The sequence below is a fragment of the Hippopotamus amphibius genome, chromosome 8, assembly GCF_030028045.1.
Source record: "Hippopotamus amphibius kiboko isolate mHipAmp2 chromosome 8, mHipAmp2.hap2, whole genome shotgun sequence".
Taxonomy (NCBI): Eukaryota; Metazoa; Chordata; class Mammalia; order Artiodactyla; family Hippopotamidae; genus Hippopotamus; species Hippopotamus amphibius.
In genome coordinates, this window is record NC_080193.1 from 1411590 (window position 1) to 1437667 (window position 26078).

Below are 26078 nucleotides of genomic sequence, written 5' to 3' on the forward strand. Positions count from 1 at the left end.
CGGGCCGCATGCAGGGGCTCCGGGGGCGCCTGGGGAGCCCATGGGGCACGGGCGATGCGGGCCCCTGGGGACTGCGCTCAGGTCTCGGGGCTGGGCTGCGCCCCGAGGGCTGCGCCCAGCTGGGACCTGGCCGTCCTTGCTGCCTCGCGCCCCGTGCCCCTCCAGGTGGGGAGTCGCACTGGGGAAAGCCCTTCCGAGACGAGTTCCGGCCCAACCTCTCGCACACGGGCCGCGGCATCCTCAGCATGGCCAACTCGGGGCCCAACACCAACAAGTCCCAGTTGTGAGTCTGAGGGCGGCCGCGGCGGGTTGGGCGGGGCGGCTGCTGCAGGTTCTCCAGAACGCGTGGGGACCCGTGCAGACCCGCCTGGGGGCTGGACGTGTGCACCGCGTGTAAAACGAGGCGGCGGGCAGCCCTGCACCTCGTGCAGTGCCTGTGGCTGGTCGGATGTCATCACCAGGGGCCAGGGCGGCGCCGGGTGTGGGTGCGGGTGGCCGGGAGGGCTGCGGACCCGGGGAGGGCTCGGGCCTTCTGCTCAGTGTTTCGGGTCAGGAGCCGGGACACCCGCCGTGGTCCCGGTGGGCCTAAGTGTTGGTGCTGAGGGTGAGAATGGGCTAGGAGTACAGGCCCAGGTGCTGGGGGGATGGGGGGGCCACAGAGGGAGGAGCGTATTTGCCCAGGAGGCACGTTGTGCCACCCGGGGAGGTTGTTTGGGCCACTTGGACGCGGATGGCACGCCGAGGACGGCTCGGGTGGCAGCTCGCGAGCACGTCTGTTGGCTCCAGCTGCAGCGCCGCCTGGCTTGGTGGAACAGGGCCCCGGGCGGTGTTTCTCTCCCGGCCAGCCTTCTCTAGGAGTTTTACGAGTTCATCCGCATTTTGTAATTTGTGATTTTTAAAAACCCTTAATTCCTTACCTTCCAAATATTTTTCCCAGACTAAAAACTCCGTGGGAAGGTGGTGCATGTGTTTAGCTGGTCTGTGGTCCAGTCTCTGCTGTGGCGTCTCCGGTGTGTCTCGGGGAAGCTGTGGGAGGCGCTGGGTTTGGGATCTCGCTGATCCGTGGTGTGTGTGTGACACGGGCGGAGTCTGTTGTGCTGGTGGCACTCAGAGCAGCCCCTCCCGGTGGGTGGCAGCCGTGCTGGTGACTGGCAGCTGACGGTGAGGGGGCCCCCGGTTGGCCCCAGGCCATCGTAGGTGCTAGTGGAGCGGGGAGGGGCCCCTGCATGGCGAAACATGCCCTCCTGCCTGATGGGCTGGTCCCCCGGCTTCGTGGCTCGTCCCGGTGATTTTCCCTAGACATCCTCCAGCGGGGCCCCTGAGGGAGCTTCCCAGAGAAGGCACCTCCCACGGCCGTCACGCGAGGGCACTGGGCGCCTTCCTGTCTGTCATTCCTTCCACCAGCGTCACCCTTCCCGCGCACACGGCTCCGCGTGGGCCCTGCACGAGCTCCGGAAGGGCCCCCCTCGCTGTCTGTCTGCACGTTGCTGTGGCTTTGCTTCTCCTCTCACCTGGACTTTATGTTCTGATGGGAGCAGCGTGACGTGTGTTTTACAAGAACGGACAGGAGTGTGACAGCTTGCATCCAGCAACGTGCTGTGACTTCCCCCTGTGGGTGTCTTCTGTTTCTTAATGCGATTTTACAGTTTCTGCACACGGGTCCTCTGCCTTTCTGGATGAAGCTACTCCTTAAGGATTTGTAGTTTGTGATATTTTTGTCAATGGAAAATTTTAATCCAATTCTGGGTGATGATTGCTCATGTAGAGAAAAGTTACTGTTTATTTCTAGGCACTTTATCAGATTCTCTTACGTTTCCACTAGTCTTTACCGAGACTGTCGTAGGCTTTGTAGACATTCACGTTCCCAGCTCGGGGGACGTCCTCTCCTCTTCTTGGTGTGGACACGGGTCCCCTCGCCATCGGGCTGTGTGGGGAGGACCTGGGCTCTGCGGGCCTGTCACCTCATCAGGTTTGCTGTGGGGCTGCTTCTTCAGGCGAGGTTGCCGCGTCTGCAGACACTCTTCTGTAGCGTCTGTCACTGTCACGTGTGCGGTTTTTCTCCTGGAGGCTGTGGGCCGGCCGTTCTGCCGTGTCTGTGTGTCTGTCCTGGCTGAGATTGTAGACTGTGCCGCTGTCTCCACATGGGGGCCTGGCCTGGGTCCTCTGTGCTGGTTTGATGGGGTCCAAGTACCATGGGCGCTGCCCACGTGGCGAGCTGGCCGGTGCCTTTCGGGGGGACAGCTGAGCGGCTTTGGGGGCGAAGCAGCTGCTGTGACCTCACTGGGCAGGGGCGGCCGCAGAGCGTCCTGCTGACCCTCGGGCTCTGCCGCGCGGGCCAAGCTCTGATTCCCATTTTGCCGGAATGGGAGTCGCCCACCATGGGTTCCCAGCCTGTGCCACGCGTGTCCCCCCACCCTGACCCTGTCTGTGTCTGTTCTTCCTCAGGGCTTGCAAGGCTTGTCTGCTCTCACGGTCTTTGGTTATTCTCAGTTTCTCCCTCGAATTGCTTCTTCCTGGTTTCTGTTCTCTTAGCTGCGTGTCTGTCCCCCCGCAGCCTCGGTGTGTGTGCACCCTGCCCACGGCTTGCTGGTGGCGGCTGGTCCTGCCCGGCTCGTCCTGGCAGGGCCACGTGATGGCTTTCTTAGCCCCACGGGGCTGGGTGGGTCTCCTTTTTTTATTATTTCTGACTCTGGCTTAAATAACCAGTAAAACCGCTGCTGGATGGGTGGGTTTTCCTCCTTAGTTCTCACATCATCTGGTGTTTTCTGTCTTTGCTGTGAGCTAACTTTAGGCTTCATTTCCCTCCTGTTGTGTCCTGGTTGTGTCCCGTGGTTCTGGTGTTTCCCTCCTGTTCTTGAGGCTGATCCCGCATTCTCTGCAACCGTCGGGAATGAGAGCAGGACAGCTGCCTGGCGGCCGGGGCCAGGGCTGCACGACCCCCGTGATCTGACATCTGGCAGCCCGGTGGGCTCCTGGGTGGCTGTGGGCACGTGTTGATGAAGCTCAGTCCCTCATGGGCTGTGGGGACGTGGGGGCGTCGCGCCACTTCTCTGGGGATCCCTCCACGCTGCGACCGTCCCCAGACGCTTCCTGCCTCTGTCCCTTCTGGGTGCTTCCACCCTTCTGCTTTTAGCCTTGGAGACTGTTGAAGTTTTGAGGAGGTCTTTTTCGTGGCGTACACCAAGATGTAGGTTTACTCTAATCCAGCCTGATAGTCCTGGTGCGCACTTGACTTCCCAGTCACGATGCTGCTTCCTGTGGCCTTTTTGTTTTTCTTTCTCTTTAACATTTTCTTGATGTATTTACTTGGCTGTGCTGGGTCTTTGTGGCGGCACGTGGGCTCTCGTTCCCTGCCCAGGGATCACAGCTGGGCCCCGCGCATTGGGCGCGCGGAACCTCAGCCCCTGGACCAGCCGGGATGCCCCGCTGCCTGCGACGACCTTCACGTGTGCTTCCTCATGAGACTTTTCCTCTATTTCGTTTTGTTTGCTCCTCCTCGCTCTCTCCTGTTGGGAACTTAGAGGTTTCCTCACGACCTTGGGTCACGAACTGCACCCTCCTCCGCTCGCTCCCTCCCAGCCACCCTGCCGGCTTGGCTCACATTCCTGTCCTCACATTCCTGTCCTCTGGGAGTTTAATTTGCAAATTTTTATGGCAAATTAGACAAGGGTTTCGAGGTCGGCCTTTACATCCTTTGCTGCGTCCGTACCCCTTCCTGCTCCTGCCTCCTTTTTTCTGTGGTCCTGCAGTCGGTCTTGGTGGGATGGGCTCTGGGCACAGCGTCTGCCCAGCAGGAGGTTGGCGGCGCCCAGGCCTGGAGGCAGAGCACCCCCCACCCCTTCACGGGCGGCCTGGCGGGGGGCCGAGGCAGGCAGGTGGGGAGGCGCAGGCTCGCCCTGACCGCCCCCCCTCCCCCCCACCAGCTTCATCACCTTCCGCTCCTGCGCTTACCTGGACAAGAAGCACACCATCTTCGGGCGGTAAGGAGCTGCGCGTGAGGGCTGCGCGTCGGGATCGGGCGACTGGCTACCCTCGCCCCCTGGGCTGGGCCTGCACCCACTTGCCCCATCTGTGTCTCTGCACCGGTGGTGGCTCGGGGCTTCTCTGAGGGGGTGGGCAGGGAGTCTGGCCCTCTGGACCTGAGACCTGCCCCAGTGGCCTGGCCGGCGCCCTGCCTGACCCCCTTTGGGCGCTCCTGTGAACGGTCCCGAGTCTCTCAAAGCTGGGCCACACCCCATCTCTCTCTCCATCTCTCGCCCGGGGCTTGGCACTCATCCCGTGAAAGCCCAGACGGTATTTCCAGCTCTGGCCTCGTGGTCTCTGTCACCCCCCCCACGCCTCCGCCTTGGTCATAGCACAGAATCAGCCGCAGGCGTGAGAGTGGCTGGGTCCCCACCCACCTTCGTTGACTGAGCGGACCCGCCCCTCCTGCCCTACGTCTCCGGGTCCTCCTGGCTCGTGCAGGAGCCCGTCTGTGCCCCCGGCCTGTGCGGGGACCTGGCCTTTGGGGGTGCCCTGCCCTGGGCACGTTCTCAGGTGCCCCCTCGCTCTGCTGCAGGGTTGTAGGGGGCTTTGACACTCTGACGGCCATGGAGAATGTGGAGAGTGACCCCAAAACTGACCGCCCTAAGGTACGTGCCGGGAGCACAGGGAGGCCAGTGCCAGGTGGGTGGGGTCCCGCGGCCGCCCTGCTCACACCCTCCCGCCCCCACCAGGAGGAGATTCGCATCGACTCCACCACGGTGTTTGTGGACCCCTACGAGGAGGCAGACGCCAAGGTGAGAGGGGGGCCTGGGGGGCCCAGTCCTGTCCCCAGGAGCCCCACCCGGCCCGCGGGCTCCTGGCCAGCCACTGCCCTGCCCGCCACAGATTGCTGAGGAGCGGAAGAAGACGCAGCTTGAGGCGGCGGCCCCGCAGAGCCCAGCCACGCCCAGCCAGCCCCTGCAGGGGAGCCAGGACCCCCAGGCCCGCCGCCAGGGAGTGGGCAAGTACATCAGCCCGGCGCTCACGTGAGTTCCCCCGTGCTCTCCCTGTGCCCACCCAGGCCCCGCACCAGAGCCTGCAGGGGGCGGCCAGCTGCTGGGGGGGCCTCCGTGCAGGCCGGAGGAGGGGGCGTTGGGGCTCCCGGCTCGGGGCCTGGTACCCGCGTGCAGCTCGCGTCTGGGCTTCTCTCCCCAGGAAGCGGGTAGCAGAGGAGGAGCCCTCCACCAGCGCAGCCGTCCCCACGGCCAAAAAGAGGCCCAGCCAAGGCTTTGGGGACTTTAGCTCGTGGTAGCCGCAGGCGTGCCGCGCCGGAGCCTGGTAGGGACGCGGCGCCGTGTCCCTGAGCCGTCTGCCCTCTGAGCGGTGACTCAGTAAAGCTCTGGCCCGTTGCCTGGTCCTCTTTCCTGGGCCTGGGCACCCGCAGGCCGCCTCTCCCCTCCCTGGGTGGGGTGGCCCGGCGCCGTCTCCATGTGTCAGGCCTCTAGGGTGGGGGGACAGGATTGTGCCTTCTGCCCCGTGCCCCCCCCCCCCCCCCCAATCCTGTCCTCAGGGACCGCCTGTCCGCCTGCTGGGACCCTCCAGCCAGCGGTCTCCGGGGCCTTGTTAGCAACATCCTCAGACCCTCACACCTCCTGACGCTGAGGGCAGGGCTCCCAAGCACCAGGACTAGAGCCTTGATGGGCCTCCAGGGTCCACCCCGCCTCCCAGCTCCTCTCCAGCCTCGGGGCAGGCCGTGCACTCAGGCCCTGCTTGGGGGCGGGTCCTCTCCCTGCGGAGGAGCCTCGAACTCTGTCCTCCCTGCGCCCTTCATCGCAGCCCTCCCGACTGTGACCCAGCTCCCTCGGCTTCCAGAAGCTCCCGTGGAAGCTCGGGCACAGCTGCCTCCTCCCAGGACCCCGGCTGCGAGGCTGACAGGGCCACCGCCACCCCCACCCGTGCTCAGCGCCCGTGTCCTCCGGGCTGCGTCCCCGCTCTTCTCCTTTCCCACCTCCCCCGAGACCTCCCGTCAGCGAGTCACCACTACCATCAGTTCCAGAAGGTACTGTGGCTCCTCCCGTCCCTGCTGCTGCGCCCCAGGCCGTCTCACCGGTCTCCTCCGAGCCGCGCGTGCAGGTGCACGCAGACGGCTGGGACCTGAGCTCCACGGTGACCTGCCCGCTGCCCCGGACCTTGGGCCAGGCCGCCGTCCCTCACGCCTTCGTGACCCTCTCACCGCTCAGGGGCTCGGCTCACGCGCCTGCGCGTCTCTGGGAGCCGGGGTCACAGGGAGGAGGTGACTGCACGACCTGCATTGCCACTGACTGGGAGACCTTGGATGTTGGAAGCTTTATTTTTAAGCCTCACACAGACAGAGGACAAGAGCCGGACGTGGGGCCGGGGGAGGCTTGTGCACGTGAGCTTGGCAGTCCTGCTCAAGAGGCAGACCTTGCGCTGGCCTGGGCTTCTGTCCGTCCGTCTGTCTGGCAGCCGTACCCACCTGGCCCGAGGGGAGGGCGCCAACCCCTGCAGATGACAGGCCTGCGCACAGCCTTTGACAGCGAGGGTTTACGTTTCTGTAGGTCATTTTGGATCTTAAATTGTACTTTTCTAGATATGAAAACATTCAGATTTTTCAAGTTCCTAGGGAGGTCATCGGGTAAATTAAAGGACTTTTTAAACAATTCCCATTTCTGGTCCCTCCTAATACCTGACAGATGCCATCAGGAATAAGCGTTAAGGTATAAAAATACTGTATATGTGTATAAAACAGCAACAGAACCCACGTTCCTGCAGCAGGTGTGCTGTGCAGAGGACGCCGCATAGCAAAACGCGTTTCTACTCCTGGCCTCGCCTCCCACTCTTCTCAAAGAAAAATATCTTAAATAATTTAAAAGTCACGGGATGATATTTACTGCTTAGGAATTTCACAGGGTGGAGGTCCCAGCACTTGAGCACATCTGGGGTCCGTGCGTGTCCCTCCCAAGCCACTCACGGTCAGTTCATTTGGTTTCTAAAGGAGCTTGGATTTTGAGGAAGACCAGTGAGAGAAGTGCTGAGAGTCTGTGCTGGCGTCAGCTGAAGAAACAGGCGGCGGCGCGGCCTCCTGGTAGCGACGCCTCGGTGCCACCACGGGGATGGACAGGATCAGGGCGCTCGGGGTGGAGGAGCAGCAGCAGTGCCCAGAACGCACGGAAGCTTCAGGCACAAGCCGCGTGTGCACAGAGGGAGCCAAGGGGGTTCCGCGGCATCAGGAAGCGTCTCTCAGAGACGAGCCCGGGCCGCGGGGGAGGAGCCAGCTGGCTCCAGCGGGATTGGCACGCGTGGCTCAGGGACAGGGCCGCGGGGCCCAGCCTGGGAGGCAGCAGTGCCTGCAGCGGAGGCCTGCGCTGTCCCTGGGGCCTCCTTGGCAACGTGAGATGCATCCAGGCCTGCTGGGCACCCTCGCAGATGCCCCAGTGCCCAGGGCAGGCAGGGCGCTCCCCGCTGTCCAGGCTGCAGGTCCGGGGGAAATGGTGCCAAAAGGGAGCCCAGGTGAGTGGCTGGGGTGAGGGGAGGCTGCGGTCAGAGGAGGGAGGGGCCCCAGCTGGCAGCCAGTGCTCCCCGTCCCCAGCCAGCTTGAGGTTGTGGCCGTGGGACTAACCTTGTCTGGAGTTTCAGAGCCGGCCGGCGCCCTCCTCTCTCCCCGCTCCCTCGGCCCTCTCCCTGGCCCTCTGCGCTGGGGTCCTGGGAGTCTCATGCCACGGTGACCACACGGAAGGCCCCCCAGACACCTGAAGCGGCAGGCCGGGCCCGCTGGCCAGAGCCAGGTAGAACACTGAAAACCAAAACGGTTGTGGGAATGCTTTCTGGTTTCCATTCTCTGCAAAGTGGCCAAAACCCATGAGTGGTGCCCACTCCCTGCAAAAGCCTGGGCGAGTCGTAACTTGAACCTGAGGCGGAAACGCAGGCCTTAGGAGGCTGCGGGGTCCCGCCTGTGCCGGCCCCCAGGACAGCACCGGGAAGGCGCGGGGACCCACTAAGCAAAGGAAACATCTTCACTGCAAAGTTTACACCTGTCTTGCAACTGTAACCTTTTCTGAAAAAAATTTAAAACAATCTGGCAAATCTTAAATTTGGAAGCTTATCATATTCTGGTCTCTTTCAAATATGCAAAAAATAATTGTTTTTCAAGTACATTAGAATAGAAGAGGAAACCTGATCTCCCTTGGCCCAGTGTGTTCAACTCTTAACTCCACGCACCAGCCACCGGGCGCCTGCCCTGGAGCCCCCGCGGGACTGCGCCTGTGCATGGCCAGGATGGTCCTGCGCCTCTAGATGATAGAAGCTATTGGCTTAAATAAAGAAGATGTCCCATTAGACACATTTCTCTGTTTATAGCTTATCTAAAATGTTCAGTGGTGGCCTCTGTTTTGAACAAGGCTAAAAACCACCCTTGGTGCATAGGCTCATGAACTTCTACACGAGCACTGCCCTCAGCTCGAGTGCGAGAAGAGTAACCAAAGTGTGGTTCCGCGAATCGGGGAGAAGTGGTTATGGTACCTTCATTCCAAACAAGAGGGAGCCTGGCTCTCCAGAGAGACCTCCCCGTGGTCTCTGGGGACTCGGTCTGCTTTTCTATCAAACACAAAAGAGCACAGCCCAGCTCTGTCTTAAAGGCATTGGTTAAAGAAGCTGTTAACTAGATGGATACGTCATCAGTCTGCTAAGTCTTTCTCTAGATCTTGAGAAATTAGAAAAAGGTCATTGAAACTTTTAAGAAACCACCATGTACGTGAAGAGGACACAGACTGGAGGGGCCGCCTTACCCGGGGGGTCCGCCGGGAGGGGCCGCCCGCGAGGTTCGAGTTAAGAAACACTGCCATCGGGTGCTCCTGTCTCCGCTCCGTTTACCGTCTCTTTCAGAAGATCACGTTCAAAAGAGAACCGGGAGTTCCCACTCTACTCCCAGCCATTGTCTTTGATCATGTGGGCGAGCTCGATGATGAATTTCCCTTCCTTGTATTTCTGACTGCTCTCGAAGGCGTGTTCCTTGGGGAAGAAGAGGGAGAGGGGCTTTCAGGACAGAGTCGGTTTTGCCCTTCAGCTTCATCCCGCACTTGGCCAAGAGAGAAAGTGCAGCATCACGCCTCCCGACACCCCTGCGTCATGTGGACTAGGGCTGGGGCGGCCCCTGCGGGCGGGGCAGGGCTGGTCCAGACTTGCCGAGTGACAGGGAAACTTGTTGGGAACTGTTAATTCAAGTGTGTCCCTGAGCCCCGGCCACGTGCAGGGCGCTTTGGGAGGAGAAGCCGAACAAGGAACTCCAGGTACAGGGGATGAAGGCCGCGGTGTCACAGATGGTGGAGAGGGGAAGGCTCTTCTCGGCGGCGGGGGATGCGACAGCTGTGGGACGGGATCGGGGCCCAGAGCGCTGCAGAGGGGTCCCGTCCACATTCCCCACCCTGACCTGGCTGGTGACCACCCTCCATGGGTGGGAACAGCCTTCCTCACGGGGTCCCTGGGCCAGCAAAGATGTGGTTGTAAAGCGACTGGCAGCGCCCATCACGCTGCCATGGGCAATGTGTTCTTTACCATGGTGGACGCGCGGCCACTCACGTATTTCCACCCGAGCGTGGTCTTGCAGTTCTCGCAGTAGATGTCCGCCACGGCGTGCAGGCCGGTGAGAAGCACCCGCTCCTCTGCGGGGCCGCAGCCCACGTTCACCCTGCGGGGAGGCGGGGCTGGGACCCTCGTGCGGCTCCAGGCCCACGGTGCCGCCCCGCCTCCCACCCTGGCCCCCGCCTCCTGTTCCCAGGACATGAGGGTGTCCTTCCTGACTCCCATCCTGCCCCTGCCCCCCCCACCTTTGATGAGAAGGAACAAATTCTTGCCTCCCCCCGAGAATCCAGGATGGGACAGCCTGTGGGGAGGGGCCCACGGTCCTGCTGCCTCGGTGGAAATCAAGATCCACCCCAGTGGGCAAAAACCACAGCCAGCCTCGGAGGAGAGCAGCTGCCTTCCCGAGCCCTCGACGGCAGCGAGCACTGGGCAGGCTCTCTGCAGCCTCACGAGGGGCCTCGTGGTGGATGCAGCACCAGCAAGGCCACGGCAGCGATACTCACACTGAGTTGAAGAGGTAGGCTCGTCCCTGACTTCCCTGAAAGGACTGCAAAGAAGAAAGAGGTGTTAGAGGGCTTGTGGTCGGAGCGAAGTGACACATTCTTCACCAGCTGGAATGTGAGGTGTAATACCTCAGCATCGTTTCCTCCTGAGACGCCCTGTGACGTTGGGGTGGCTCCGCCCAGAGGGCCTCTGCTTTTATTTTAAAGAACAGCTTTGGGGTCCTTTCAAAGAAGCACCTTGAATTCCTTTTGGGCACTAACAACCCACTCCCCCCCGACCATGTGGAGAGAGCAGCGCCCCAGCCGCACGGCCGAATGGGAGGACCCGGAGTAGCTCTGCCTCTGAAGCCGGTGCTGGGGCTTCTGGATGGACGGGGGGGGGGGGGGGGGCTACGGACGCCGTGACGGCACAGACACCACCTTATCTGACAGTTTTCTCTTAAGATGATGGACCCAGGACTTCCCTGGTGGTCCAGTGGTGAGGATTCTGCGCATCCACTGCGGGGGGCGCAGGTTCCATCCCGGGTCAGGGAACTCAGATCCCGCTTACCAAGCGGCCAAAAAAATAATGTAGATAATGGACCCACAACCTCTCTTACCACGAGTACAGAAAAGTTCTAGCTGCCTGAAGCAAGAAGCCTCAGTGGAGATTCCAGAAACTTCCTGATGACTTTGTTTTCAAAGGAGCAGAAGGCTCCTGCAGACCCAGAGGGTGGCTGGGGTCACGACCCTCGAGGGTGGGGAGGGAGGACAGCCAGTTTCCCGAGGGGCTGTCTTCAATGTCCCCAAGTGGTTGGTTATAAGCATGAGCAACTGCTAGTCAAGAGTTCCAGGCAGCGAGGCGGGCCTGCTCTTCTCACCCCTGGGGCGGCTCGAGGCCCCCACGGTGCCTACAGCCTCAGCACAGCCTCCCTCCAGGGCTCTTTCCTGAAAGATCTCACTTCCCTCTGCAGCCTCTTTTCTTCTTAACCATTTTGAGTTTCAAAACTTTAATTCCCTTATTAAACCATCTCCACAGATTTTCCAGGCTTCCTTTGTTCCGTCCACATCCTCTAGCTTTACATGAATTTTACTGCTCTGACAGGTCACTGACTCATCTTACTCTGGAATCTTCAGAGGCCCGTGCCTGCCCCCCAAAACCCACCACTGGGCCACAACCACGGCGTAGCCTCTCCCACGCACAACCTCCCTCCGCGCCGCTCCCAGGGCTCCAGATGTTCCAGGCCCAGCAAACCCAGGAGGTGGTTCCGCATCCGTCTACACTCAGGCTCCGGGTTCTCCACCAGACACCTGCCTTGGAGATCAGCTCGTCGTGATTGGCCAGGTGGGCCCTGCAGTGGACACAGCTGTACGTTCGGTGGCAGTTTGGCAGATACGCTTGGAAAGTTTTGGACTTTGTCATCTTCACCATCTCTGCTGGGCACGCCTGGCTCAGCTCAGGGCTGGCGCAGGACAGGCTGCAGCGGTGCTGGGCTCTCTGACAGAAGAGACGCTGCAGCATACACGCAAGGGCCGTTGTTGTTCGGAGGGCATGGGGCTCTGTCCACACAGCCGGGGAGAGAGGAGCACTCCACGACCTGTCAACACGGCAGCACAGAGCAGAGGGGCACGGAGAGAATGAAACACAAGAGGTAAAGAAGGGGGAGGGCGGCCTAGACATTAAAGATCTAATTAATGAACAGTAACTGTGCAGGAGAAGATTACTAACACATGACCACAGCTTAGCCACTTTAAATGTGGCTGAACTACTTTTACACGTAATTTGAGAAAGTTATTACTTGTACACATAAATAACTTGAGAAAACACTTGCTCAAAGACATCTTATATCGTGAGGCTTCAGGAAACGTGAAAGAAACGGCCGCCAACAAGACTCCCATCTGAGTGAGGCCAGCAGCACTGGAGACATCGTGTCCCAGATCATGGGACTGGTGACTCAAAGCACCACGACATTCACGAGTGTGTGTGATGGGTCCGGTATTAATCACGTCAGTCCAGGAATAAACCCGCACATATACAGTCAGGTGAGCTCAACAAGGGTGCCAAGACCATTCAGCGTGGGAAGAACAGTCTTTTCAACAAATGGTGCCAGGAAAACAAGATACTGACGTGTGAAAGAATGAAGCTGGACCCCTGCCTCACACCATATACAAAAACGCACTGAAAATGGATCAAGGACCTAAATGTTAAAACTAAAACTTTTAGGACAAAATGTAGGGAACAGCCTTCATGACGTTGGATTTGGCAGTGACTTCTTGGATCTGACACCAAAAGCACAGACACGTATGTGGACTTACAGAAGGTAAAGTGAGAGGAAAACGGGGCAGAGGCACTGTGTGAGGAGATGAGGAGGAGTCTCCAGAGTTCAAGAAAGACACCAACCCACAGACTTAAGTCCAACAATCCCAAGCAGGATAAATGAAAAGAAAGCCACGCCTGATCATGTAATAAGGAAACTGCAGAACACCAAAGAAAAAGAAAAAAAAAGTCTTAGAAGCATCCAAAAGGGAAGGGTAAATTACCTTTCAACAGAGCAACTTCCCAGGTGAAACAGTGGAACCCAGAAGGCAGCAGGGGAAGGAACCTGTAAGGTCCTGAAAGATAATTGCTATCCCAGAATTCTACATGCAGTGAAGATGATATCTTTCAAGAATTCAGGAAATGACATTTGCAGACAACTAAAAAGTTTGACTTCCACAAAATAGCACTAAAGGAAATTCAAGGATGTGCTTCAGACAGAAACAAAAACACTAAAGTCTAAACTTCAGACTGTAAAAGAAGGCAGAATGGCGAGTAAAGGAAATGATAAATGGACAGGTGGGCAGAGCAGTGGCGTCTCACAGAGCTCTGATGAGATCCGCTCGTGACACGTGAGCAGGAGTAGCCATGGCAAAGGTGCAGAGGAAGGACTCCCAGAGTCTGGGTGTTGTCCAAAGAAGAAGACACACATGGATTAAATGTGTGTTCTGGTAAATCAGGATCAATGTTGTTCTTACAGAAGTTTCATCAAATTACAAAGAGCAGGTGTGTAACTTCCAAACCTGTAAAGGGAGGTGAGGAAGGGAAGAAGAACACGGGAAAGAACAGGAAACACAACAACAGAAGGAAGATTTAAACCCAACTATTTCAATGCATATATTAAATGTAAATGGACTAAATGTTAGAGCTGAAGGTTTCAGACTAGACAGGAAACGAGCTTTATCTAGTGCCACTTACAAGACACACACCTTAAACAAGGACACAGAAAGGATGAAAAGAGAAGGCTAGAACCTTCTCTTTTGAGGTTGTGGTGGCAACACAGACCTCTGATTCATAATCACCTGTTAACAGTGTATTTGTTTTATGGGTTTCTTATATGCATGTGATTCACACAAAGAAGTGAAAGTAGAGAAATGTAATTCAAAACCACAATGAGAAATCAACCTCACACCTGTCAGCATGGCTATCATCAAAAAGACCACAAGGACTTCCTAGGTGGCGCACTGGACAAGAATCCGCCTGCCAATGCAGGGGACATGGGTTCGATCCCTGCCCCAGGGAGATCCCACGTGCCATGGAGCAACTAAGCCCATGCGCCACAACTACTGAGCCTGTGCTCCAGGGCCCATGAGCCACAACTATTGAGCCCACGTGCCGCAACTACTGAAGCCCACGCATCTAGAGCCCTTGCTCCACAACAAGAGAAGCCATGGCAATGAGAAGCCCATGCACTGCAACAAAGAGTAGCCCCCACTCACCGCAACTAGAGAAAGCCTGTGTGCAGCAATGAAGACCCAACATAGCCAAAAAAAAAAAAAAAAAAAAAGGCCACAAATAACAAATGCTGGTGAGAATGTAGAGAAAAGGGAGCCCTCCCACACTGTCGGTGGGAATGCAAATTGATGTAGCCACTATGGAGAACAGTATGAAGTTTCCTTAAAGAACCAAAAATAAGAGTCACCATATGACCCAGCAATCCCGCTCCTGGGCACACATGTGGAGAAAACTGTAATTCAGAAGGATACATGCACCCCGATGTTCACAGCAGCCCTGTTCACAACAGACAAGACATGGAAACAGCCTAAGTGTCCAACAACAGAGGAATGGATGAAGAAGATGTGGTGTATACACACACACACACACACACACACACACACACAGAGGACTATGACTGCCATAAAAAAGAATGCAATAATGCCACTGGATTGACCTACAGATGATCATACTAAGTGAAGTAGGTCAGAGACAAATATCATATGATACAACTTATAGGTGGAATCTAAAAATTGATCTAAATGGACTAATTTACAAAACAGAAACAGACTCACAGACTTAGAAAACAAACTTACGGTTTCCCAAAGGGGAAAGGTAGGGTGCGGGGATGGGCTGATAAATTAGGAGCTTGGGATTAACATACACACACTACTATACATAAACAACAAGGACCTACTGTAGAGCACAGGGAACTCATACTAAGTATTCTGTAATAACCAATATGGGAAAGGAATCTGGAAAAGAGAGAGAGAGTGTGTGTGTGTATATCTGAATCACTTTGCTATACACCTGAAACTAACACCACTTTGTAAATCAACTATATTTCAATAAAGTTAACAAAAAAGGTAGCAAAAGGATAGAAAAATATTTAAATAATAAAGTAAAAACACTTAAATTTATTCATATTTCCCTTTAGTAATCACATTTAATGGAAAAACTTTATTAGATACAATGTCAGGGAGATAAATAGCAAGTGTGAAGCTTGTTACTGTGTAACAGTCTCAAAATAAGTCAACATTGAAAAAACTAAGATTAATTTATAATCAAAACAGGACTAGTGATTATAACATGTAGTATACATAGTAACATTGATAGTATATTTAGTATGTATAAATACATAGTATATATTTGTATGTATAAAATATAGTATATATTTTACTGCATCTTTCACCAACTGATAAAGTAACACAACGAGGACAAATATACAGGATTTGCACATTGTGATGAAGAAACTGGAACTAAAGCACATGTAGAAAACTATCTAAGGACCAGACTCCAGCTCATTTACTGCATACATTTACAAAAGTTGACCACACAGCACATCTCAACAAATTCAAGGACTGAAACCACAGTATATTCTCTGATCACAATACAATTAAATCAGAAATCAATAATAATATAACTATAAAAATCCTCATGTTTATAATATAGAAAATGTACTTCTATATACCCATGTGTCTAAGAATAATGGAAATTAGAAGATATTTTGAACTAAACAGTAACAAAATAGTTACCAGTCTACCAGAAATGCAGATATTAGAAAATTGTGGATATTAGAAAATAAGACAGGTGGCATTCATGAGCTAAACATCTGTCTTTAAGAAGTTTGAGAAGTAACAGGAAAACACCCACCAAAAAATATAAGGAAGGAAGAAACAGGAAAAAAAATAATGAAACAGGAAAGGAAACCTTGGATCCACTAGAGAGGATCCACAAGGCAGAGGTGCATTCTCAGAAGAGACTCATGACCTCTGACAGCAGAGCCGCCATCAGAAACGCAGCCGGGTAGCGCCTTGTGTGGGCAAGACTAATGGGGGGCGCCACAGTCACTGTAAGGCAGTGTATTTGAAAATGTAAACCACACAGATAAGTTCCTGGAAAACGTTAAGTTAAAAACATGACTCAAGAAGAAACAGAAAACTTGAATAATCCTATAAACATTACAGAAATCAAATCACTGGTAAGTCTCCTACCCCAATACACACTCACACACAAACACACCTACCGGCAAAGAGCTTCCCTGGAAAGCTCCATGCCCCCCTCCCCGCGCTTCAAGGAAGGATTCATTCCCATCCGACACCAACTCTCCAGGAAGGAGAACAGGGACGCACCCTCCAACCATCCGATGTAGCCTAACCTTGACACCAAACCCCAGTCAGGTGAGGACTCTGGGCTTTCACTACCGAGGCCTGGGTTCAATCCCTGGTCAGGGAACTGAGATTCCGCAAGCCTTGTGGTGCAGCCAAAAAAAAAAAAAAAAAGAATGGAATTCACTGTAAGTTTCTTCACAGAAACCAAGATGCAAGCATACATCCTAAATAATATGACCAAACAGGGTCTAGCACTATTTTAAAGGATGGTACAATATAATTAATGTGATTTTATCACAGGAATGCAAGATCATTTTACCACCAATTGTTCTCGCAATAGATGCAAAAAAAAAAAAGTCATTTGACAAAAATTTACCATCCTTTCACAACTTTAAAAACATTCCACACAAACTTAAATTGTAAGGGAACTTCCTTATCTGTTGGGAGGCACCTACCAAACAAACAAACAAAAAAACCCCAAACCACTCACAGTAAACATCATGCTTAATGGTAAAACTTAGAAATCATTCTTTTTGAGATCAGGCACAAGTCAGGATGCCCTCTACACCGCCACTTTCATTCAAGCTCCATAAGGCAAGAAAAAGCTTATGAGGGAAAACATACTTTCACACAACAGTGTAACAAAGTATCTATGAGCAAATTCAAAGACCCCAAACACCCTTATAGCAAACACTGTAAAACTCTGAGACCTAAATCAATGCAGAGCTAAACCAGGACCAGGATGGGAAGATACCGTAAAGGCATGAACCCCCCACAAAGTAATTGTTAAATTAAATGCAACTCAAATCACAATCCAGGAAGGGGTGTGTGTGCATAAATAGACAGACAGACAAATAAAGTAAAGAAGGCAACTCGCCGCAGCCATGCTCACGGCTCCTGTGCCCTCTGCGCAGCCTGGTCCACCCTCAGCACCCACAGGCGCCCTTCAAAGGCAGGGTGCGCCTCCCGCCGCGTCCTGCCCTCCAGGCGTCACCACCCCCACCTCCGGGGATCCTAGCGGAGCAGCGGCCCGACCCGGATCTCGGTCACAGAGAAGCGTGTGGAGATTGAACTAGGCTTTCAGGCTGGATGTCCCCGAGGCAGGGAGATCCTGGCCAAGTTCTCCAGCCGCCAGCGCACAGTGGGCTCCTCCAGCAAGACCTGCTGGCAGGTCAGGATCACCTTAATAAACCTGAAGGCAAACACATCACGTGCCTCACTTCCACTGCGGCCACAACCCCCTGAAGATGTTACTGTGGGGTAAGTTCTTAAAGTAAAAACAATATTCTGGATTCCAGAAGTTTCTCTCCTAAAATAAACATGGATATCTATTTTAAGAGAATGTGAATCAGGCCCATGTCCATATGGTGCCGTCACCACGCTTCCAAAGACAACCCAAACAAGCAGCTGAGGCTCCCGGGAGGGCTCGGGCCCCGGCCCCGCTCATCCCCACTCTCTCCTCGCCACTTGGGTTCACTTGTCCTCCCGGCCCTGCCTCACGCACCTGGCCGTGGGGAGGGGTGGAGGCACAGGTGGGCAGGGAAGCGGGTCTCCCAGGGTCTGGCGCACAAGCTCCGCAGCAGGCAGTGGGACGAACACAGCTCGGAAGGCCGCAGCGCTGCCCAGGCGCCCGCCCCGCACCATCGCGAGGCGCCCGAGAGCCGCTGCTGGTCTGTGAGAATCCCACCAGTTACCGGCAGCCCTGGGACCTCCTTGGTGGCGCAGTGGTTAAGAATCCGCCTGCCAATGCAGGGGACACGGGTTCCGGAGCCCTGCTCTGGGAAGATCCCACATGCCACGGAGCAACGAAGCCCGTGGGCCACAACGACGGAGCCTGTGCTCTGTTGCCCGTGAGCCACAACGACTGAGCCCACGTGCCACAACGACTGAAGCCTGTGAGCCTAGAACCCGTGCTCTGCAACAAGAGAAGCCACCACACTGACAAGCCCGCGCATCGCAATGAAGAGCAGCCCCTGCTCACTGCAACTAGAGAAAGCCCGTGCACAGCAAAGACCCAACACAGCCAACAAATAAATTAAAAACAAAAACAGCAGTCGTAAGACACAAGTGGTCTGATTAGTCCCACCGTGCAGACAGGGAAACAGAGGCCCCAAGAGCCAGTAAGCAAGCTGTGCATCTGGATTCAAAGCCGAGAGTCTACACCCTGGGCCCCTGTAAACACGTGCCTGTAGACAGGTGAGCAGGTGTGAACATCGTGCACTGATGCAAACCAAAGGCACACAGTACCTGTCTTACAACCTAGCAGGCTGGCAAAGATTTTTTAAAAGGGGTACCTGGGACATCACTGTCACCTGGGAGCACCCCTTCCTGGGCACAGGACCCAGGCCTAGGGTCTGTCCCCACATTTCCCTCCAGGCTGCCTGGCACCTGTGCAAAGTAACCCGGAAAAGGCCGTTACAACACTGCCAGTAACAACTAAAGATTAGAAACCATCTCTCCTCTCACCAAGGGGGACCAGCCAAATGCACTGATGAACCTATCAGAACTGTTTCCAAGCTGGGGCCTCCGCCACTTCCTTCTCACGGCTGCTTTTTTCTAACTCTTGATTTTGATACCAAGTGTAGCTACTGACCACACACACAGCACACCCACCCACAGGCAGGGGTAGGGTCTGGAAGGATGCCCATCACAGGGCAACAGCACACATACAATTTGCCCCTGGCGGTACCAGCTTCCCTTCACACACAGGGACTTCCTACTTGAAGAACTTTTTTCCACATCTCCTGCTAGATCCTGGGACCCACTGGGAGGGGCGAGAAGACCCCTTCAGTCCTCTCACCCACCTCCTGTGCCCTCAGATGAAGCCCCCTCCGCTCTCGTGGCCCCCCAGCTACCCACCTCCCCCTGCAATCAGCCCCTTTCTTCCTCCCCCGCCCCCCCTGCACGGCCTGCCTCCGCCGCCCCCCACGAGGCTGCTGCAGAGGGCGTTGGCACTGAGCCTTTCTTTTCTAAGAGCCTGTGATGCATTCTTTCTAATTTCTCCCACCAGTAACTAAGTTTCCCTGCCATGGCCCTCGGAAGCCTCCTAGCAGAGGTTCCCCTGGTTCCTTGCTAAGAAGGGAAGATGCAGGCAAGACATAGGCTGGGCTGCCCTGTCTTCAGCTAGCAGCGGGAGGAAAGAGGCTGGGAATTACGCCATTTTATTGATGGCCTGCTAATCAAGACATAATCAAGCATCCCTGTGTTGGGGAAGGGACGGGGAAAACCAGAGACTCAGGAGCCAGAACGGGCCGGTGCTCAGGGACGGGCAGGCGGCCGCGGGAGCCAGGCTGTGGGGTGCGTGCCGGGCCGTAAGCTGAACTGGTACCCAATCTGTAAAACGGGGGTGAAACTTGAGTCCCACGCGCGGCGGCCCCAAGAATCACACCAGCTACCAGGCTGCTCTCGCTGTGCCAGCGCCCCACAACCCCGCGGGGAAGCCGGCCCTAGCTCTCAGGCTTCCGGCGCGGATGGCGTGGCTCAGCTCCATCCCAGCGCCAGGCTTTCAGCAGCGCCGGTGCCATGTCCCCCCGCCCCGCGGCAGCCGACCGGACCTCCGCCTCTCGGCTTCTTCCTCACACTGCCCCCCACCCCAGACCCCTCGGCCTCCAGGGACCTGGCCGTGCAGAACGTTCTCATCCTCCCCTCGCTCCACTCTGCGCAGGTTTTGCTGATTAGCAGATCTGACTGCTTTCCAAAAAGTTAAAACCAAATGACTTGCACACAGTGTCAGAGATGAGACGGTTTTAAAGCGGGGCACTTCTATTGCTTCTTCATATCCGAAACTGCATGGCAAGTACCCCCTCCTCTGTACCACCACCCCCGCCCCTTGAGAGGATCCTGGTGGAATCCCGCGAAGGCAGGTGGGGTTCAAAGGCTCTCAACATAAAGAGCTTTCTAAGTTTTAGTGCTTCAAAGCCGGAAAAAGTAATGCCTGGAATTTGGTCAAAGCCACGTACCTCCATCAGTTTCTAATTTTGGAAAACGCAGCGTGGCCACGTGGGACGTAACAAGGGGGACCCCCGTGGGCGGCACGTGGAGAGGATCTGTACTAACTTTGCAACTTTGATGTACATCTCAAGTTATTCCAAGACAAGAGATTGATTTAAAATCCGAAAGACGACCAATCAGATTGGTAATTAAGATCATTCGATTCCTTATTTAAAGCTGCGACGTGGTCCCCAGGTCCCGGCTGAGCGGTGCCCGCAGGCAGAAGACACTCCAGCCCCCGGCTGCCAGGGGAGGCAGCGGGAGGGGCTCCCAGAGGCTGCGCTACCCACCTCGCATCCCCGGACCAGAGCCCAGGGCGAGGGTGGGGGGTCCGGGCCACGAGCGCCACGCTCAGCACCGGCATCCAGCACAGCTGCCGCCCCGGGGCCGAGCGCCTGGAAGCCCCCCCCGGAGGCGGGAGAGGAGGCGGGGAGGCCGGGAGGCGCGCGGAGAGGGGAGCGCTCCCGGCGAAGGGAACAGAGGCGGAGGTGGGTGCGCTTCGCGCGGGGAGGGCTCGGGTGCGGACGCCGCGGTCCACCCAACACGAGCCGGGCCCCGAACCTGCGCCGCCGGGGCCCGCGGGAGGCCGGCCCGGCCCGCCCGGCCCAGGGGAGGCGCGCCCGCGACGCCACGCGTGGGGCCTGGACGCGGGCGCCTGGCGCCGGCCTCGCCTCCACGTGGGCAACCGGACGCGCCCCCGCGATCCCGCCGGACCCCCCGGTCCCCCTGCCTCCCCCGGCGCCGCCCTTCTCCGGGGGGAAAGCCCGGTCCCGGCGGGCGGCGGGGGCCCGGGGGGCGCTCCCGACCCGGCGCCGCGGCCCCCCGCCCCAGCCGCACTCACCGCCGCCCGCCGCTCGGCGCCTCGGCCCGCAGCGCCCATCGGCCCGGGCTCGCTCAGCGCGGGCGCGGCTCCCCGGCGGCCCCGGCGCGGCCCGCGGGCCGCCTGCCCTTTGTTTTGGAGCCGCGGCCCCGCCGCGCCGCCGTTAACGGCCTGGGAGCGCGGCGCCGGCCAATCAGCGCGCGGCCCCGCCCCGGACACGCCCCGCCCCGCGCCCCGCCCCGGCCGCGCGCCCCCGCCCCGCGCGCGCCCGCCCGGAGCGCGGCCGGCGCGCCCTCGGCTGGGCAGGGCAGGGCGCACATGCCGCGGGGCGCGCCGCGCTCTCATTGGCCGGCCCGCCGAGCGCGGCCTCGGAGCCCGCCGGGGCGGGGCCAGGGGCGCGGGGGCGGGGCTGGGCGGGGCCAGGGCGGGGCGGGCTCAAAGAGGAGCGCGGCGCGCAGGCGCGGGTCAGGCTGGGCCGCGCGCTCGGGCGCTGGGGGCCTCCGGCGGCCGGGACCCCAGCGTCCGGGGAGCCCGCAGCCCGTGGCTCTCCCCGGCATGCGCGGGTCGGCCGAGGGCACGCGGGCTCGCAGCCCCGGGGGCCGGGCATCCCGGCCGGGCCCTTCGGCCACCCGGTCCCCGGGGCGGGACCTCCGCGTCGCCTCCCCGCCCGGCTCCGGGCCGCCGGGCCTGAGCGCCTCGGGTGCGCACGCCGCCCGACGCGGAGCCCGGGCGGCCGCCCCCGGGCCTCCCCCGCGCTGCGGCCCTCCGGCCTAGACCGCCCTTTAAACCCCAGCGTCCGCCCGCACCGCCGAGGGCACCGCGTAGGCACCCCTCCCGCACGAGGCAGCGGCCTCGGAGCCCGCGTCCGCCCGCGGGGCAGTGTGTCCGCGCTGCCCTCGCTGACTCCGGGCGCGGCCGTCCTCCCGGCCCTGGCTCCCGGCCTCCACTTCAGCAGCGTGTCCTGAGATGGCTCTTGCATCTTCTCATGAGCTGTTGGACCTTTCGGGTCTCCTTCCGTTTCCAAAGGGGTTTCTTTTTTCTTGCGAATTTTCAGGATTCCTTGGATTGCCTTAAATATTAAGCTTTGGTTGTTTTTGCTATTGCAAACATCTTTTCTCAGCCAGTCCTCTGCTGGAAAAAAAAATCCTAATTTTGATGTGAGCCAAAGTTTACGTAATTTTGTATCCTGCTTTTTTCTGTTACTGTTGTTAACTATGACCATAGTACAATTTACATTGTATGGGTACAGAGTGTCAGTCTGGCACGAGGAAAACCTGGGGGGACGGCTGCACGAGAATGTGAGTGCGCTTAACACCGCCGGATTACCTACTTAAAGATTAAAATGGGACCTTCCCCGGTGGTTAAGACTCTGCGCTCCCAATGCAGGGGCCCTGGGTTCAATCCCTGGTGGGGGAATTAGATCCCACAAGCCTACCGCAACTAAGAGTAAGAGGCCTAAGAGCCATAACTAAGGAGCACGCCTGACACAACTAAGAACCAGTGCAACCAAATTAAAAAAATAATAAAATAAATGGTTAAAATGGTGACTGTTATGTATTGTACTTGACTACAGTAGAAACATAGCACAAAACACTCTACGTTATCAATCAGCACCCACGCATATGGGGGGGTCCCATGATCTAATCTGCACTCTTGTGCAAGGCCCGCACACTTTCTATCCCTCTTAACCACAGCCTGCACATGACTCTCCACTCGATTCCACAAGCCCCCCCATCCACCACGGCCAGCAAGCTGCCACCCACTGCCCGGTCACCACTCTCCACACCCTCAGGTACAGGCAGCCTGCTCTGGGACCCCACTCCGCTCCCTGGCCCCCTCCTGTTGGAGTCCCCACCTCGGCCGTCACCGCATTCGGGGCCACGTGCACTGTCCCCCACCCCCATGTCTCATCTCCTCCCTCAGCCCCTTTCTCACACCACATACCTGCCTGGCAGACCCTGGCCCAGGTGGAAGGGACTCTGTGTGGCTGGGGGAGATGGGGTTCCAGGGCGGTGCCGTCTCCGTGGCTACCCCGCCCCCCCACCCCCGCTGCACCTCTTGTGTCCGTCTAGGCCCCCTTCCTGGATGGCGCTCCTCCCTCCTTCGCTCCTCTCCCTCTGCTGTGTCCTGCTCCCAGCCCACTGCCTGCCCATCCGCCAGCCCCGGTCCGCGCGGTCCACCCGTGCACTTCCTCCTGCATCCTGAGTCCCCTGTTCCCTGGGCTGTCCCATCAGATTACAGGGCCTGCTTCATCTCCACACCCCCCTCCGCGGTCACGTGCTTCCCCACAACCTGCAGAGCTGGCCCGGCTACCCCCATTCTGAGCTTCCCGCCCCACCCCTCCCCACCGAGCCTTGGGTCTTGGCCCACCACGTCTGAACGCACGGTCACCTTCAACTGCTTTCTCACTCTGGTCCCGGCTCTGCTCCGTCCTCCTCTCTGGCCCCGCATCACCGGCTCTCCCACCCTCCTGAGGCTGGGGCCCCGACAGCTCCCAGCACAAGACGACTGCCCCCAGCCCCAGACGACTGCCCCCAGCCCCGCAGTCCAGGCTCATGCCCAGCTGCCCCCCACCACCCTACACCCCCCTCAGAGGCCCATGAGACCTCAAACTCCGCATGCCCTCCATCCAGCTGCCATCTTCCCCACCTGGCAGAGGTAGCTGCCCCCTCCCACCACCAGCCAGAGCCCCAGAGCCCCTCACCTCCGCTCTCCCCATCAGACCCTGCAGCCGCCCCCGTGCCCAGGGCCACGCCACTCTCCTCTCTAGCGCCCAGATCCTTGCTACACCCCACGTGGCCCCGAGCTGCAGGCTTTGCCTCCTTAACTCTGTTCTCCGCAGACAGGTGAATTTAAAACCACCACCACCTCTGAAAGCCGCCAGGAGCTTTCTGCTTTGCTCAGACTAAAAGCCAGAGTCCCTCTGATTCTCCGCGTGCCCGCCTCCCCTAACTTCCTGTTTCTGTCCTGAGCGCTTTGAACAAACTGGATGTTGGGAGGGGACTTCTGATACCAACTGCAGGCTTGGGGTCTCCTAGGACGCGTGGAAGCTGTTGCACTACTTACAACAGGAAAGGATCCAGATGACGGCCCCCGGGACAGGCATACGGCGGTGGGGGTGGAGGGAGGCTAGGGAGGTGCCAGCGTGGAGCCCTGCTGGCCTCTCCCTCAGGGCTGGGAGCGCTGCCAGCAGGAAGCCCACAGGGCCTGGGGCAGAGTTTTCTCGGGCGCAGGCATCATGGACTGGTCTCAGGCTGCAGGCCCCCAGGCAAACGGACGCTCCTGTGAGGGCACAGAGACCACCTCCCAGGAGCAAGCGGCAACAGTGAATTCTTTCCCAGGAAGGCCCCTTGGTCACCGCCTCCAGACACACCATCTCCTCGCTGCTCCATCTCGGGGAGGGGGGGACGCGGTGGGGGGGGGCTGTGCACCTGCTGTCCCCTCCCCCGAAGGCCACTCTTTCCCAGGATTCTGCTCAAGTGTGTCCCTGTGCCCTTCCAGCTCGGGGGACCACGGTGCCAGCCACTCGCCCCCTCCTCCCCGGGTTTGTTTTCCTCCTCAACAGCCCCGACCAGGCGTCTGTGTCTTCTTGGTTTCTTGCCCCTCCCCCCACCAGGACACGAGCCTCGGAGGGTGGAGGGCGGGGGCTTGGCTCCTTCTCCGCTGTGTCCCCCGGGGCCAGGGTGTGGGCAACCTCCCCGAGGACCCAGTTGGGTGGGTGTTAACAGGCTGAACTGTGTCCCCCCAGATGTGACTGTACTTGGAGATGGGGGTCTTTAAAGGTGACCAAATTAACATCAGGCCCCCCAATCCAGTCCGACCAGTGTCCTTACAAGATGAGGGGATGGAGACACAGCGGGGCGACTGTACAGGGACACAGGGAGAAGATGACCGTCTATAGGCCAAGGAGAGAGGTCTCAGGAGAAACCAGACCCGCCGACACCCTGCTCTTGGACTCCCCACCTCCACACGGTGAGAAATAAATCGCGCTGTCTAAGCCGCGCCACCTGTGCTGCTTCACTATGGAGGCCCCAGCAAGCACACACACCGGGTTTTACGGGTAGAAAAAGGCAGAAAGCAGTTCTCCAAAAGCCCCCCCCCCCACCCTCCCCACCTGCCTTCCATCTCTGTCTGCCTAAGGCCCCCGGGGGGCCTGGCCGAGCAGCCTGCGTAGGGACTTGAAGGCAGGCTGGTGGGGGGCCGCGTCGTCCTCAGCCAGGCGAGGGGACGAAGGCTCGCGGCAGCTTCTTGAGGCCTCAAATCTACAAGCTGCTGATGGTTTCCTGTGCGATCTTCTAGCCCATCAGGAAGCAGCTGCCGTCGGCATGGCAACCACAAGCCATCTTCCGTTCTTTCCAAATTAAAAAAATTTCCCAGCTTCAGGACTGAGGAAAGAAGGATGTAAAAGCAGAGATGAAATTAAATGACTGCTGGCAGCGGTCGCCATGGTGTTCTGTCGTCCTTGGAGCCTGCCGGCTGCCGCTGTGATTTCTCCATTCCTGGTGCGAAAGAAGGGGTCCGAGAGGAGATAAAGACCAGCCTCCTGCAGTGAGGGAGGGAAATCAAGGCTGTGTTTTCATTAGAAATGGTAACTGATGACGGGAATTTATACCTTCAGAATAACTATATATCCAACGTACACAGAGCTTCTCAACATTTAAACGAATCACCTGGGAATTTGTTAAAACGTCTGCTGCCCTGCAGCGTCTGAGGTGGGGCCTGGGATTCTGCATTTTAACTGTTTGATGCTGGGAAGACAGCCATGCCAGCCGGCTTGCCCTCCTGCAGCAGAGACGCTGCGTGTGCCCGGGTGCGGGAGTGGCGCCGCTGCTGGCCACCGCCCGGGTTCTGTGCCCCGGGCCTCCCTGGAGCCTCCTCCGCGCCGCGTCCGAGGCAGGTGGCGGCCGAACCCAAACGAGCAAGGCGCGCAGCCTGCCTTCCGGGGGCTTCCTGGCAAACGGGTGAGAGAAGGTGCAACGTCACTGCAGGGGGTGGACACAAAGCTACCTGACTCCCAAGTGTGGCTCGGCTTGGCGTGCAGCGGGCCGCGGCGGGGGGAGGCTCCAAGCGTGGGGGAGGCGACCGAGGACACGCAGGCCCTGTCACCGCGACGGTCCCTAGATCATTCCCTGACGCTGGGCATGCACCCTTACAGGCCTTTCCGCTCTCACAACTAATGCTGGACAAACACCTCTGCACGTGGGGCTGTTCTCCCTAGAATCACTGTCTGGGGAAAAAAAACCCAGCAATGGAATTACGGAGTCACAACTCCTCTTCTGATTGGCTCCCGTCACTCTGCCGGAGGTGTGCGTTTATAGCACTGTCCGCAGTGCCTCACAGCTTCACGACGTTTGGCTTTTATA

The 26078-nt window shown here is 57.8% G+C and overlaps 3 protein-coding genes across 8 annotated transcripts in view; 2 read left to right on the forward strand and 1 right to left on the reverse strand.

The window, feature by feature from the left end:
• PPIL2 (peptidylprolyl isomerase like 2) overlaps window positions 1-6644 on the forward strand; it is a 28633-nt gene extending 21989 nt beyond the window's left edge. For 3 of the 4 annotated variants that reach the window (XM_057745221.1, XM_057745219.1, XM_057745222.1), the window contains exons 15-20: window positions 166-283; window positions 3924-3980; window positions 4559-4631; window positions 4716-4778; window positions 4870-5009; window positions 5179-6644. In XM_057745221.1, the coding sequence (XP_057601204.1) occupies window positions 166-283; window positions 3924-3980; window positions 4559-4631; window positions 4716-4778; window positions 4870-5009; window positions 5179-5275 (548 nt within the window). In that variant the 3' untranslated portion in view covers window positions 5276-6644. The remainder of the gene's footprint in view (window positions 1-165; window positions 284-3923; window positions 3981-4558; window positions 4632-4715; window positions 4779-4869; window positions 5010-5178) is intronic. The other variant, XM_057745220.1, reaches the window with a different exon arrangement.
• YPEL1 (yippee like 1) lies at window positions 6624-20854 on the reverse strand. Of its 3 annotated transcripts, XR_009055074.1 has the most exons (6): window positions 20737-20854; window positions 11359-11641; window positions 10065-10108; window positions 9559-9667; window positions 8769-8991; window positions 6624-7502 (listed from the first exon to the last, which is right to left on the reverse strand). XR_009055074.1 is itself a non-coding variant. In XM_057745225.1 (5 exons), exons 2-5 carry the CDS (start codon window positions 11563-11565, stop codon window positions 8902-8904), a joined length of 450 nt encoding a protein of 149 aa, XP_057601208.1. In that variant the 5' UTR covers window positions 11566-11641; window positions 20737-20854; the 3' UTR covers window positions 6624-8901. The 3 variants fall into 3 exon arrangements, 2 of the variants coding, with proteins under 2 accessions (XP_057601208.1, XP_057601206.1); XM_057745225.1 differs by having other exon boundaries at window positions 6624-8991; XM_057745223.1 differs by lacking the exons at window positions 9559-9667; window positions 10065-10108; window positions 11359-11641; window positions 20737-20854 and adding an exon at window positions 7604-7777 and having other exon boundaries at window positions 6624-7455; window positions 8769-8899.
• Window positions 18546-20882, forward strand: LOC130858438 (uncharacterized). Its single transcript, XM_057744848.1, has 4 exons — window positions 18546-18590; window positions 18725-18856; window positions 19450-19569; window positions 20115-20882. Exons 1-4 carry the CDS (start codon window positions 18546-18548, stop codon window positions 20880-20882), a joined length of 1065 nt encoding a protein of 354 aa, XP_057600831.1.
• Window positions 20883-26078: the final 5196 nt, after the last annotated feature.

Excerpts from the sequence above, each read along its gene's own strand:
- YPEL1 (XM_057745223.1), bottom strand. The coding sequence starts at position 8,825 with ATGGCAGTGTTTCTTAACTCGAACCTCGCGGGCGGCCCCTCCCGGCGG. Across the intron at positions 7,778-8,768 it reads CCTCCCGGCGGACCCCCCGG|TGTTCTACCTGGCTCTGGCC; the intron begins GTAAGGCGGCCC and ends TTTGGTTTTCAG. Across the intron at positions 7,456-7,603 it reads GCTCTGAAACTCCAGACAAG|CCTGGACAGCGGGGAGCGCC; the intron begins GTTAGTCCCACG and ends CCGGACCTGCAG.
- LOC130858438 (XM_057744848.1), top strand. The coding sequence starts at position 18,546 with ATGCCCATCACAGGGCAACAGCACACATACAATTTGCCCCTGGCG. Across the intron at positions 18,591-18,724 it reads CATACAATTTGCCCCTGGCG|ATGAAGCCCCCTCCGCTCTC; the intron begins GTACCAGCTTCC and ends CTGTGCCCTCAG. Across the intron at positions 18,857-19,449 it reads GGCTGCTGCAGAGGGCGTTG|CCGACCGGACCTCCGCCTCT; the intron begins GCACTGAGCCTT and ends GCCCCGCGGCAG.